This window comes from Schistocerca serialis, chromosome 2 (assembly GCF_023864345.2).
Source record: "Schistocerca serialis cubense isolate TAMUIC-IGC-003099 chromosome 2, iqSchSeri2.2, whole genome shotgun sequence".
In the NCBI taxonomy this organism is placed as follows: domain Eukaryota; kingdom Metazoa; phylum Arthropoda; class Insecta; order Orthoptera; family Acrididae; genus Schistocerca; species Schistocerca serialis.
In genome coordinates, this window is record NC_064639.1 from 816,147,714 (window position 1) to 816,163,054 (window position 15,341).

A 15,341-nucleotide genomic window follows, 5' to 3' on the forward strand; every position below is an offset into this window, starting at 1 on the left:
ATGCAAACTCTGCCTCACATTATCTGGTGTGTGTACCAGTGGACTGATTCTCATGTGAAATGTGGTGTGACAGTGGTGGCAACCAGCTACATCTGCTCATCCTGCAAAATCACCTTCCAGAGGTCTTCAATGCAATCCACATGTCACATCCTGGTATGAAGGCAAAAGTCAAACTGGTGACAAGCAAGGTCATCTGGCCTGGGATCAAAAAGGACAATCGTACATGGCATCAAAAAGGACAATTGTACATGGCATCAAAAAGGACAATCGTACATGGCCCCATTCTTGCCTTGCATGCCAATGAAACAAAATCTCACGGCTTGTTCATGCCATCACTCAGGACTTCCCTCTACCATCGGCACACTTTGCCAACATCCCCTTAGATCTGTCTCACCCTAACCATGCATTATCGACCAATGTTATCTTTTAACCATCACTGATCACTAAACCAGGTGGCCCGAGGCCACATCTCTCACTGACATCACTCTGCATCTGTTGCCACACCATTCATCAACATACGGTTTTCTCGCCATGACATTCCTCTAACCATCACAACTAAATGAAACTGTCACTCTGAAGCATTGCTATTCAACCACCTACTCAACTCGTGTGATACTCGTCTCCTTTGGATCACAAGCTATCATTCTGCTAGTGATGGCATGGTTGAACACTCGCATCACTCACGCAAATCTATCATCATGTGCCACAAAGAGTCATGGACTGATGCTCTGCCCTGGGCACTGCTTGAGCTCTGAGCATTAAAAGAGGATTTGTTCTGCTCTCCAGCACAAGTAGTCTTCAGTGAACAACGGTGTGTGCTGGGTGACTTCATTGCACCTTCACCTATATAGATTCTTGTGGACCAGCTGAACTTTCTTAAAAAATTGGAGCAACTCATCAGTTGTATATGTTCCTGCACCCCACAATGTCATAGTCAACATAATCAGTTCATCTTCAAAGAACTACATACATCAGTGCATATATGGTTGTGTGATGATGCAATCTGGCCACCTCTCACTTTCCATACTCTGGTCCATATGAAGTGCTGTTGAGGGGACCTAACACTTGAATCATTCACAAGGAAGGAGGCACAGAGACAATATCAACAGAAAGATTTAAGCCTGCCTTCTTTGCTCCTCCCCAAGATGAACTACCATGCAACCCATCTGTGCTGACACGTGCACCACATGCCCCTGTGGCAACGCCCTCATTGGGAGACACAGACACCTGCCACCTGCTACACCACTATTCACATGCACTGGCAGACAAATAAAATGCAAATTTCCAGAGATTTCTGGCGCACTTGGCTATCAGGTGCACAGTAAAGGAGGTGTGAGATGGTCTCGCTCTCTGAAACTCCAATGGCTCTGCCTATCTGCGAGCCCCAAGTGCTCGCTACTGCTCCAGCTGTTTCTACCTCTGCCATCCATCCACCTAGGTGGCCTGTCCCCGGCATGAGTTGGTTACCTCCCCCAAAGTCCTTAGGTCAGATATAAGTCAGATGAGGCACAATGTGGAATCAATCCACACTGTAGCCTTTACAGCTTTCGTGGTGACCACAATATTGACTAATTGACCAACTCCAGTGAAATGACTGTGTACAAACTTCTTTGAGATGTATTCATGGCTTCTTCCATGTGTGTTGAGTGTATAAAATGCTCCATGCAAGTATTTAGATGTTTACTAAATTATTTGCTGTGCTCTATGACAAACATGTTCATTTGTAGTTGAGATAACTCAGAAATTCCTTTAGATATCTCCTACCAGCTGATAAGTAACTCTCAATGTAACAAAATAGCTCAGTAAACATTTTAGTTTTTCCAAAAAAGTTTTGTTACAAATGTAATTTGCAATTAAAGTTTTCATCTTCCAGAAGGTTCCATTTTTAAATGGTGATTATTTTCAAAATTCAGTTAGGCATACCTAGCTTTGTAGCCCTAATTTTTCTGATTAAAAAATGCCCATTTGCAGTAGGGAAATTTGTTAGTTTGTTAATTATTCAGTTTAGGAAATTTCATCAATTTCTCCTTTATTCATTTATAATTGAAACTAGATTACTTCTTGGTTCATTATAATTTCTATGTCCACTAATTGTGCTAGCTAACTTATTAGAGTCTATAGCATAAAACATAATAACAAATTTTAATAATGATTAATATGCTTTCTTATAAGGAGTAATGCTGCACAGTGGCCCAGTCTGTTCTCATTTAGTTATCGTCATACAAATACCAAAGTGTCAAACTTCAGGTCTGAGGAAATAATTTAGTTCAGTAACATCACGGAGTCACTTGAGTTATGAGTTAATATCTTTGTAAACTACTTCAAAGCAGTCTGTAGTAGTTATTCACAAAGTCAAGATCTCTGAGTCACAATTACTAATAAAATTGGTCATTTCCATGTAATTGGCAGTCCTTCAGTCAATGAAAGTCAGGATGTGGTATGCATTCATTTCATCAACATCTCTGTGGGCAATTTTTATGTGCAGTGAATATTTAAATGGGCCTATCTAATGTGTGTTTTCCATCAGGATTGTAAAACAAAGAGCACTGGAAATATATTACCACTGTCAACTATTTTGAAGGTGAATGTGAATGCCAACCTGTGATGAATGAACTCTATGGATTATCTAGGATGAGATGATCATTGTAATAATACATGTGTCAATAGATGTGGGAAAGCGTCAAGCTAACTAACGTAGTGTTGCATCCATCTTTTCAAACTTGTCATTAACCCAAAATCAGAGAATGATGCCAAGACACTAGTAGAGCTTGTGATGAATGAGGCTGGCTACCATCATCCTACTCTGCATACACACCTATATTAAATATTAAGGTCCATATAAAATTTTTGCTAATTTTCTTTTCGAAATTCTGATGTTTAAATTCCTACATTACGCACGTTATGAATATTGAGAAAATCATAGAAACAAATTCTGCAGCCAACACCCCCCCCCCCCCCCCTCACTATCCAAGAAACTTTACTATTCAGATCATTCAGTCTGTTGTTCCAGTTGCAATGAGGTAATTATTTATGTCAGAAATGATGCAAATCATAAGATTTTGCAATTCCAAAATTTTGTACATCTAATCATAATGAAAATAGGAAAGTAAAGTTGTTGCCATATGTTGCATATTTCTTTTCTCTGCTGTCTTACAGAACCTGACTTAAGCATACATTACATTACGATTATATTTTCTTACCAACCTTGTAAAGGAATAAACAGCAACACACAAATAGCTCCACCAAATGCCGCTACTCCAATTTTTGTCCATATGAAGTATGTTATGATAGCTGCTTCTATGGGTCCAAGCCACAAGTAATGTCCAAGTAAGAATATCGTATCAAATCTCTGGACATCATTAGCCATAAGATTTACCACCTGTCCAATAGCAGTACCTGATAAAGCATTCTCATTAAGCTTCAGTGCCTACAAAATAGCAAATAAAACAATAATTGTAAGAAATTGTGCAATGACAACAGCAACATACATTAAGTTAAATGTTTTTGCACAAAATTGTTACTTTCATTTATATTTATTTATTTAATTTCAGCCGTTACTCTCAAGCAGAACAATTTCAGTCCAAAATATCAGAAGGTAGAATGAATATACAGGTAGTTACATTGTAGCACATGTCAGAAACTGCCCCAAAGGGTGGAAGAATCAACAATGATCAATGGCATGAGAACAGAGAAGGAAATGGAAACCACTGCGTCAAACACACATGATGTGTACCCACAGGAAATATGTCTGTAATTAAAAAGTGTCAGAATGACCTCTTCATTGCCTGAAGATTCTGGATTAGTCTCCAATTCTGACCCATGGAGGGGACTGTCAAAGGAGATGAGACCATGAGAAAAAGTTTGAAAAACCAAAGAAACAGTAATGTTCTACAAGTCAGAGCATGGAATGCCAGAAATCTGAATGTAACTAGAAAAATCTGGAATGGAAAATGGAAAGGCTCAATATTTATTCATTTATTTTGATCCAACATCAACTGATTTTAAAAACAAATTTTGTTCCAGTCTTCTGGGTTAATCAGAGCCTTACATACTATAATTACATATTATGTGCCTGGTATTGTTATCTACACATTTTTTTATAAATTTAGTCAAGAGAACAATGTTACATATATGGATGACATAGTTTGCTATTGCAATACATAAATAAAGAAATTTACAGTTTGTGGTGCAGTCTTCAGATCTGAGATTCATATATTTACAGTTTGTGACACAGTCTAAGATCTGAGAGTCATATATTTTTAGATAAAGGGTCTTCCATCATACAAGTGTTCTAAATATGGAAACTCATCTACAGAACACACAAGATTGTTTAGGAGCCATAATTTTATTTTCTTTCTTAGTTATGTATTGGAGAATTTGGAGATATTAGGGTGGAAGCAACTCAGGGATGTTATACCTGAATAGTGAGGGCTTTTCTCATAAAGTGTGGTTTTATGAGAGATATTGTGAGTTCTCTCTCTACCTCTAGTATTGTGGTTGTGTATTTCTTCATTATTTGTTTTGTTACTGTTTAATGCCATAATGATTATCTTAAGTACATACAGATCACAAACAGCTAGTATTTTAAATTTTTTAAACAAATTTCTGCAGGATTCCCTGGCACATTTCTTTCCCATAATTCTAAGTGCCTTCTTCTGTAGCATAAGTACTCTTTTCTTATTACCTTTACTGCTAGATTCCCATATCTCTATCCCATTGCTTAGATGGAATTCAAATAGTGCACAATACATTTGCTTCAGAGTGGTAATGTTAAAAAAGATGTCAGTTTTCTTAGGGCATATATGGTAGAAGATAGCTTTTTGCAGATATCATTTACATAATCAGACCAATTTAACTCTGCATCAAGTGTCAGGCCAAGAAACTTGATCAAGTATTCCTTTTTAATGTATTCTTCACCCATTAAAATTTGGTTTTCATGAGTTTTTTGCCTCCCAAGATCAAATTCATTACAGACTGATTTATTTGTATTTAATTTTAGTTTATTCCCATTAAAATACTGCATAACTTGCCTGCTGCAATACTGGATTCCACTTCAAGTTGTGAATAGCTAGGATTATGATATATTAATGTGGTATCATCTACATATAAGATAGCTATAGCAGAGTTTGTTATAGAGCGAATATCATTAACATAAATAATAAAAAGAAGTGGTCCTAATTTTGACTCCTGTGGAATACCAAAATTAATGTCAGTAGTGTTTGATTTGTATGCTCCCTCTGTAGAGCTAATAGACACAAACTGCTTCCCATTTGTCAAATAGGATCTAATCAGATTACGGGCTGTGTCTCGAATGCCATAGTTTTTTCCACAGTTTGTCCAGCAATTTGGTCATTTCAACATAGTCAAATGCTTTTTGTAAGTCTAGATAGATGCCACATACACGTTCTTTATTGTCTATTGCTTGAGTGATGTCTTCAACTAAGCTGGACGCTGCTGTAATGGTGGCTGATCCCTTTACAAGCCCATGCTGTCCCTTCGAAATCACTTTTTCGCTTACCAGGAAGTTCCAGTGTCTTATGTATATTACTTTCTCGAAGATTTTGGATATTATTGGAAGAACAGATATATGTTGAAAGTTTTCTACTAGGTTTCTGCTTCCTTTTTTAAAAATAGGCACAATATGACCACTTATCAACTCATCTGGAAATAGACTGTCCATATATGGAAGTTGATAATTGCTGATAAAGATGATGAAATTTTATGAATACATTTCTCAAGAGCGTCCATACTAAGACCATCATGTCCTGCTGCATGAGAATTCATCAAGCCACTCACTATATAGACACAGTAGGGGCCAATGGAGTAAAACAGAAAGAAGATAATGACTTATAGACAGATGAAAATAAGATAATATCAACAGCAATAGAAAATTGTATAATGGGACTAGGATTTATTTTGAATGAGAAATTAGGGCCAAGAGTGAGCTACTGTGAACTGTTCAGTAACAGGGTCACACACATCAGAATTAACAGCAAAGCAAATCCAACAACAATAGCTTATGTACGAGGGCTATCCACAAAGTACATTATGTTTTGGAATTAAAAATAAATAAAGTATTGGAATTTTTTTTATTATATACAGATGAAAGCCACACTTAAATACTACTTTTCTACATAGTTGCCATTTAAATTAAGGCACTTATCATAGCGATGGACGAGCTTGGAAATTCCTTCATCGTAAAATTCGGCCGCCTGCGCCTTCAACCACATGGTTACCTCTTCTTGAAGCTGTGCGTTGTCATCAAAACGCTGCATAGCCAACCACTTCTTCATTGGTGGGAATAAGTGGAAGTCACTTGGTGCCAGGTCAGGACTGTATGGCGGATGAGGAAACAACTCCCACTTAAAAGATTCGAGAACTTCACGAGTGGCATTTGCCATGTGGGCCCAGGTGTTGTGAATCAGCAAGATCTTTGAGCCCAATTTTCCCCTGCACTTATTTTGTGTTGCTCTTCTGAAGTTGTGCAGAGTTTGGCAATACCTTTGAGAGTTTATTGTAGTGCCTCTTTCCAGGAAATCCACAAAAATCACACCTTTTCTGTCCCAAAAGACAGTCGCCATCACCTTCCTTGCCGACATTATCTGCATGCATTTCTTGGGTTTTTGAGGGGAATGTGTGTGCCCCTACTGTATTGACTGCAATTCTGTCTTGCAGTTCACATGCTTAACCCATGTTTTGTCACCAGTAATGATGCGATCGAGTAATGAGTCACCATCTTTCTCGTAAGCGTCCAAAAACATTAACGCTGCAGCCATTCGCTGATTTTTGTGAATCTCTGTCAAGTATTTGGTATCCATCTTGCACAAAACTTGTGGTAACCAAGCTTTTTGGTAATGATTTTGTGCAACAAACTTCGTGAAATTTCTGGAAAACTCATAGCGAGTTCCGTTATTGTGAAATTATGGTTTTCACAGACTGTGGCATCAACTTTTTTGACACGTTCGGCAGTCACTATGCTGGGTCTTCCACTTCGCTCTTCGTCGTGAACATTAGTTCGGCCATTTTTAAATTTTATGACCCATTGATGCACTCCACCTTTAGTGAATATGTTGTCCCCATACACTTCACAAAGCTGCCAATAGATTTCTATCAGTGTACAGTTTTTTGCAGTCAGAAACGTTGTAACAGCATGTACTTCACACTTCGCGGCATTTTCAATTAACGCTGACATTTCAAACTGTCACAGTAACTAAATGGAGTACAGCACGTACCTCTCACTAGCAAGGCAGGATGCCAACTGAGCGGCAGAATGCCATGACACCAAGATGGCTGCGCTAGCCCCGCCCCTAACAGACACAAACGAAAATGTAATGTACTTTCTGGATAGCCCTCGTATAAAGGTTAATGTCACAAGCATAAAATGAACAGATGGAGAGATATGAGGGCATTGAACAGATAACTCAGAGTGTAAAGTGATATGAAAACCTAATAATCATGGGGTACTGGAACAGTATAATAGGGGAAGGAACAGAAGGCAAAGTTATGGGATTTCTCAAGCTAGGTCGTAAGAGAGACAAGGAAGAGAATCTCCTTGAGAACTGCTGTTAATTTCAGCTAATAACACCAGGTACACTGTTCAAGAATTATATAATAGTAAGACAGAGTTTTGGAAGTCAGATATTCCATTGTAAGACTTTCCTAGGAGCAGATATTGACTTACATCACAATTTAGTGGCACTGCAGTTTAAGAGAATCATTACAAAAAACCAATGTCTAAAGATGTGGGATACTGAATTAGTGAAGAATGATCAGGTGCATTTGAAAGTCGCAGGTGCTGTAGATACAGCAAAATACCACAGCATGCAATTAAGCTGAAGAGGAATGAACATCCCTGAAAAGGGCAATCAAAGAAGTTCGTCAGACATATTTAGGTATAAAGCAGATATATAAGTAAAAACTTTGGATATCAGAAGAAACATTTCAATTGATTGATGAAAGAATGAAATACAAATATGATCAAGATAAGAAAGAATTGCAGCAATATAAGCCACTTAGGAATTAAATAAACTGAAAGTGTAGTGAAGCTGCTGCAGGACAGATTCAGCATATAGAAAAGTCAAATTAATTTTTGGTGAAAGTAAAAGCAAGGGTGTCCACATTAAGAGTGCACAAGAAATTTCACTGCTAAACAAAGAGAAGGTAACAAAGTGGTACAGGTGAAAAGAGGAAAATAGTTCAGAATCTGGGAAGATAGCACATACACTATATGACAAATGAAGACATAAAGACTAAATATTTAATACACACAAATAGGGATCACTGCTGCAATCTTAAACTGTTATTCTAGTTTTGGCTGAGATAATAGGAATGATGAGGAAGGGCACTGTGGTAGAAGGTTACACAGTGCGATAAGAGGAAGCAGAGGGGAACAGGAGGGTAGGAGGACAAAACCAGTTGCAAAGGCTGATGGGGGGTGTATGCTGACAGGACACATTTTATACATGTATAGAAGGATTAGTGAGAAAATACCAGCTGAGAAGAAGAAAGAGAACAAAAATACCAAACAAACATAGGACAGCAGCATAAATTACAGGTATAAATGAACCGGTCTACAAAAGATAATATATGTAAAACATTAGTGATACTAAAGGTATCAAACTGGGAAAATAAGGAAACTATGAATGAATCATTAGAAATATCACAAGACAAGAACCAATAACTATCCATTATTCAGTGACAAGACTAACGCAGTTTGTGGAAAACTAATAGGTGCTGCTCAGTCTGGTGAGAAAAATATATTTAGAAGGATGCCTTTTGTTCTGAGATAGATCTGATAGAAACAATAGATCTAAATACAAAATTACTCAAAAACCCCCATCCAAAAATTTTTGAGAAGTACACAAAATATTGGTTGGTTAATATGTTAGCAGTCAGTGCAAACACAGTGGCAATATTTTTCTGTGTAGAGTGTTAAAAATTTTTCAGCATTCTGCATATTTCACTTCATTGAATTTCTAGTGTACAATGTGCATGTTGGCAACACCATTTACAGCACTCTTCTGTTTATAACAAATGAGATAGAGTAGCTGCCTGGTATCAGTGTCAGTAACTCTACCTTCTCAGTATAGGTTGCTGCTGAGATACCAGTATTTAGGTTTTGAAACCACACATCGTATTTCATACTCATATCACTGTCTTCAGGTTCTACACCAAGTGCATCTACATTATACACTTCAAAAAGTTTTGGATATGTTGCTTGAGTAAAACTTCTCTTCCATTGTTTTTATGCCTTCCAAAACATTATTTTCTTTCATATGTTAAAGTACAATACAGCTACATCACCAATCAATGCTTGTGAGTAGATCTGGATGGATGGCAGTGTAGAAGTTCATTCATTAAGAGACTACCAAAACTGTCTTTTATCATGAGGCAAAAATACATATTTTGCATTATAAATATCACAAGACAAGAACCAATAACTATCCACTATTCATTGACAAGACTAATGCAGTTTGTGGAAAACTAATAGGCGCTGCTCAGTGTGGTGTGAAAAATATATTTAGTAGGATGCCTTTTGTTCTGAGATAGATCTGATAGAAATAATAGATCCAAATACACAGTCAGCTAAAAAGTTTGTCAGTACTGGAGACCTGGCGGATGCTTTGCATTAAAGTTCCCTTTTAGTGTGTTGAAATTTAGTTGACTCCCGCACACTTATGGGTTTCCTTTAACTTACAAATTTAAGACAAAAATACAAAATTTAAGTTAATTTTTCCACTTAAAAAAATTCTTTTTTCTAATTTGGAAAGTCACAGAATGCTATCTTTTATTCTTTTATTTTCCTCTTCTGTTCTCTGACTGGTCATTTAAAAAAAAAAAAAAACTGGCTCCATGCTATCTAACCAGCAAGTCTCATTACTGTGTGAAAAATGATCATCACCTTCATCTTCCTATGGGTGCTCTTCCTACACTACCATATAGCTATGCTGTGCCAATCCTCTCCACACTCTTATGCAGCCTTCCTTATTTGATACTTCCTACCTGTTATAGACCCTAAAACTTGCAATTAATACACATCTGTTTTCCTCTTGGGCCTTGATTTTCCAGAACCATCAACAAAAAAGTTATGAGAACACTATACTATGTTAATCTGTACAACAAGTGTGCTGTGAAATACATTGTCTATTTACAATGTGACATACCTTCCTATAAAGAAGTGAACAACTGGCAACCCTCATCTTGAGGCCTAAGTGATACATAGCCATTGCAAATGGATGTGTGACAGTGGTAGTTACCAAAGAACACAATATTACTGCAGTAGCATACAGATATGCTTCCAGTATTGGCATGGTACTTCCTGGTGAGAAATACTGTAACAGAAAACCAAGAAAGAGTGGCTGTGCCACCCTTCACACATCACCGAAGGTTATCAGAGACATTCTCAGTACTTAACAGATTGATTTCTTTAGAAATATACAAAAAAAATTCAAATGTGTAACCTTAACTTCTCTAGAACATGACAGAAAGTTATTGTTTCATACTATATCACTGGAAATTAAGGCTGAGCATTTGAAAGCACTGGCCTGTATGTTCTCAATAAACTGGAAGTATTCAGTATTTAAGATCATTTCTAAAATTACAAACAAAAGGGGAAAATAAGTGAATGAAAATCTCTGAAAGTTAGATGGTTCAAGCATTTTAATATGGAAGGAATGTTTTAGGTTGTAAATTTCAATAAGGGTATAATACTGGTATTTTATCTTGTCTAATCTTGTGAATCTCTTCCTTAGTCATTGATGCTGCAAGTACAAGTCACTATATTTTGTTGTATAATTAAAAGGTGCTTTATAAGTAACAGAAGAGAAAAAGAAGGGAGTTTTTAAAACTTTGCCAAACATTACATTTTTGTATACATGGAAAAGATAATCGTCAAATTTCTGTGTTGGAACTGCAACAGAATCCAAGTCCATGCAGTAGCACAGACCAGGAAACCCTCCATGTGGCCACTTAATGGTGAAGAAATTTTTTCTTTTGTTTAAATATTTTACAGCTTTAGCAAATCAGCTGAAGTACTGTAACCATTTATTTCAGAGTGTATCAGTTAAGTCACATAATGTTACACATATTGAATGGTAAGCCTACTGCCTGAGACAAATATTTATTCTGGACTGAAGAAACACTACCAACCTCTTTAGTCTTGAGGTTCCAAAATATATGGAGCACTGTACAATTCTGAAAGCTTCTTCAGTTGATATTTATTGCTGACTCATCATAGATGTGCCTTCATACAGGCTAATATTAACACCCAATTGTACACTAAAATTCACCATCTAAAGCACGGCATACTGTATGAATCTTGTAACAAGTATGCTAATAAAAATGATCATAGGTCTTCATATTCTTGGTACAGTAATTTTTGATATTCCAAAAATTGCAAAAATTGTATATACTAACCGGACAACCAACTCAAGGGCAGCTAGAATGCATCCGTACATCATATACTTCCATCCATAGGCACTAAGTATAACACGCAAATAACTTGGACTTCTTTTATTCTTCACTGCTCTCCTACATTCTTGTTTCCACAAACTGTAACATATTGGAATCTACTATTAATAAAAAAAATGAAAATTATAAATGGAAAATGAAACATTATAATGCAAATTAAGACTGTATCAGAGATGCAAAGCAGCTACAAAAGTCATGAGGAGGAAACAGAACAAATAAAAAATCATGGGTTGAAAAAAATGAAGGAATGATAAACAAAAAAAAGCTATTAGTAACAAGCAAAACAGACAGGTGAGAATAATACTACTTCAACAGTTTAATTGACTGCTGATGCTACATCCATTTCCTTACACCTGTAATTGACTTGATACTGAACAAGACTTATTTCACTTAGAAATATATGCATTAATAGCCCTTCCCCACCCAAATCTCAACAGATTTCAGGCATTCTGAATCTCCTAACTTACAACATAGTTAACATTTACTGATGATATTTTTGCAACGATGAGGTATGAAATAGTTAATCATCCCATGTCTTTATGCCTTCCAAAACATTTTTTTTTCATATGTTAAAGTAAAATACAGCTACATCACCAATCAAAAGATATTTATCAAATTTGCTGTCCCTTGTAGAATATGTGATTAGCATTACAAGTGTTTAGGCATCCAAAATAAACATTTAATACATCAGTATACTTAGCATTCAGTTCAGTAAAAATAGTTCTTGGAAACATTCACCCATGCATCATATGAGGATTCAGTTCCCTGTCTGCTCTAACCATAACAGAATTAGCTGATTGTGTATTTGGATCTACTGTTTCTATCAGATCTATCTCAGAACAAAAGGCATCCTACTAAATATATTTTTCACACCACACTGAGCAGCACCTATTAGTTTTCCACAAACTGCATTAGTCTTGCACTGAATAATGGGTAGTTATTGATTCTTGTCTTGTGATATTTCTAATGCAAAATATGTATTTTTGCCTCAAGATACAGACAGTTCTGGTAGTGTCTCTTAATGAATAAACTTCTACACTGCCATCCATCCAGATCTACTTACAAGCATGTACATGGGGCAGCATTTACAATAAATAAAATCTGAGAAAAGCAGTTAAGTTTGGTGTTTAAAAAGAAAGTGAAAATGATGACAGTATGAGCATAACTGCAATTTACAGTGACTATTTGGTGCAATTTGGTCTCCCAACGTTTGGAAAAGTATAACAGATGCAATGTTCCTCAAAGAAGAAGTATCACACATGGTTAACACTAAATCTATGAATTACAACAATATTCAAACAGCACTCATTGGCTGAAACAATTCTACTGTTTGGCATACTGTTAAGGTAACACTCCTTTCTACAAACTAATCTGAAGAACTTTCCACATCATCTATACCTACATCTTCAAAACCACTGAGGTGCTTGGCAAAAGGTATTTCCCATTGTATCTCATTTTAGGGTTTCTTTCCATTCCATTTGAATCTGGAAGACAGAACACATGACTACTTAAATGCCTCTGTGTGGGCTGTGATCAGTTTAATCTTGTCTCTGTGGCTGCTCTGTGAGACACTTGGGGGAAGGGGGGGGGGGGGGGGGGCTACAGTACATTCCTAGTTTCCTCAATTAATAATGGTTCTTGAAACTTGTGTGTACACTTTTGTGGAATAGTTTATGTCTATCTTCAAGTGTCTGACAGTGAAGCATTTTCAGAATTTCAGTGATGCCCTCCTGTGAGTCAAACAATGATGTGACAATCTGTTCTGCCCTTCTATGTATACATTAAATATCATCTATTAGTATTACTTGGTATGGATCCCACACTTAAACAATTTTCCAGGCTAGGCCATATGAGTATTTGTAAGTTGACTACATTTTCCAGTATCACATCAGTGAACCAAAGCCTACTACCTGCTTTATCTACAATTAAGCCCAAGTGATCATTCCACTTCAGGTCCCCACAAATCGCAACACCCAAGTATTTCTATAATGTGACTGATTCCAGAAGATAGTATGTTCTTGCACTTTGTGAAGTGCATTATCTTACATTTTTCAACATTTAAAATATGCTGCCAATCTTTGCAGCATTTTGAAGTATTATCAAGATCCAAATAGATATTTGTGAAACTTTTTTCAGATGGTACTCCATTATAGATAACAGGATTATCTGCAAAAAGTGTTAGGCTACTATGAGGGTTATTCGTAAAGTAAATAATTTTTGTTTGATATAATTAAAAATGTATTTTACAAACAATTTGCTACCCAAGCTAATTTTCTACATAGTCATCATTCAAATTTAGGCACTTGTACCTTTTACCATCTTTTCTATGCCATCTGTATACTCAGGTGTTGCCGAGTTGTTGAACCACTAGTTAACAGCTTCTGGAAGTTCATCATCACTTCCATAGTATTGTCCATTCAAAAAATCTTTCAGATTGGGGAACAAGTGATAATCGCTTGGGGCTAAGTCCGGACTGTATGGCAGATGTTGAAACATTTCCCACTGAAATGACTGAAACAAGTCCTGTGGCACTCCTGCCGCATGCAGACGTGCATTATCATGAAGGATGGTGACTCCACTGGTTAGCATTCCTTGCCACTTATTCTTAATGGTGTGGCAAAATCATTTAAGTGTCTGAAGTAGGCAAATGCATTTATAGTCTCACATCTCAGCATGTAGTCATTGAGCAGGAACCCTTACAATCCTAAAACACCATTGTCACATTCTTTCTGATGCTCAAAATTAGTTTTGCTTTTTCTGGTTTCATTGGGGATATTGAATGATGCCATTCCACTGATTGGCACTTTGCTTATCATGTGAAATGTTATATCCAAGTCTCATCACCAGTGACAATATGATTCAAAAATTTACCACTATCGATTTGGTTTCATGTTTGTCTGACAAAATTTGAGGAACCAAACTGACATACACTATTTTATAGTCCAGATCTACACTAACCATCTGGTGCAACACAGTTCTTAAATGTCTGGAAAAAATGAAAGCAGACCACAAACTGTGAAACATCTATCCTCTTCGATTTTTGCTTCAGCTCTTGCTTTGAATTGTCACTACTGAGGGATGGCCTGAGCAACCTTCATCATGAACATGGGTGATTTCATCTCAAATCATATAGGTCCTGTCAACATGTGGTCATGAATTTCTCTGAAAAAATATATATATTAGATCTCTAAATCGTAAGTGTTAAGAAATAAACTATTTTCATTTTATCTTAATTTTTGTAAATGGTACAGCCCTTTGAAAAATATATATTTTGTAAATAATTCTTAAAACAGTAGAGAGCAAAAAAATATATAACTAAAAACCAAAAGTACTGGAGACCTGGCAGATATTTTGCATTAAAACTCCCTTCTAGTGTTTTGAAATTTAGTTGACACCAGCACATTTATGGGTTTCCTTTAACTTACAAATTGAAGATGAAAATACAAAATTTAAGTTAATTTTTTCACTTAAAAAAAATTATTTTTTTTTCTAATTTGGAAAGTCACAGAACGTTGTCTTTTCTGTAATATTACCAGATACTACTGATGTAGTTATAAACAGTATCTTCTGGACTCCAGCTATCTGTATTATGTAAATATTTATTACTAAAAATAAAAAAATGCATTCTTATGAGTTTTTACAAATTATTTACTCGAAAGCTCCCACCTGAAAACTTTTGAGAATTACACAATATGGTTAACATTCTAGCAGTCAGTGCAAACACAGTGGGCAATATTTTTCTGTGTAGAGTGAGTGAGAACTTGCACATAAACCATTCTGCATCGAGTTTAGTGTTTGGTTTGAACTTTTTGTTAGGGACAATGTCAGTGAGAAAATACAGTAGTGAAAGAGTGAGGTGTGTGGACTATGAA

At 36.2% G+C, this 15,341-nt stretch overlaps 1 protein-coding gene across 3 annotated transcripts in view; it reads right to left on the bottom strand.

Annotated features, from left to right (window-relative positions):
• LOC126458056 (probable multidrug resistance-associated protein lethal(2)03659) overlaps positions 1-15,341 on the bottom strand; it is a 475,280-nt gene that overhangs the window by 353,054 nt on the left and 106,885 nt on the right. For 2 of the 3 annotated variants that reach the window (XR_007585566.1, XM_050094853.1), the window contains exons 4-6: positions 11,416-11,550; positions 10,164-10,368; positions 3,205-3,427 (exon numbers count right to left, since the gene is read on the bottom strand). Coding sequence is in view for 2 of the 3 variants with exons in the window: in XM_050094853.1 (XP_049950810.1) it covers positions 3,205-3,427; positions 10,164-10,368; positions 11,416-11,550 (563 nt within the window). In the remaining variant the exon portion in view is untranslated. Of the gene's footprint in view, positions 1-3,204; positions 3,428-10,163; positions 10,369-11,415; positions 11,551-15,341 lie in introns of those variants that run through there. The other variant, XM_050094854.1, reaches the window with a different exon arrangement.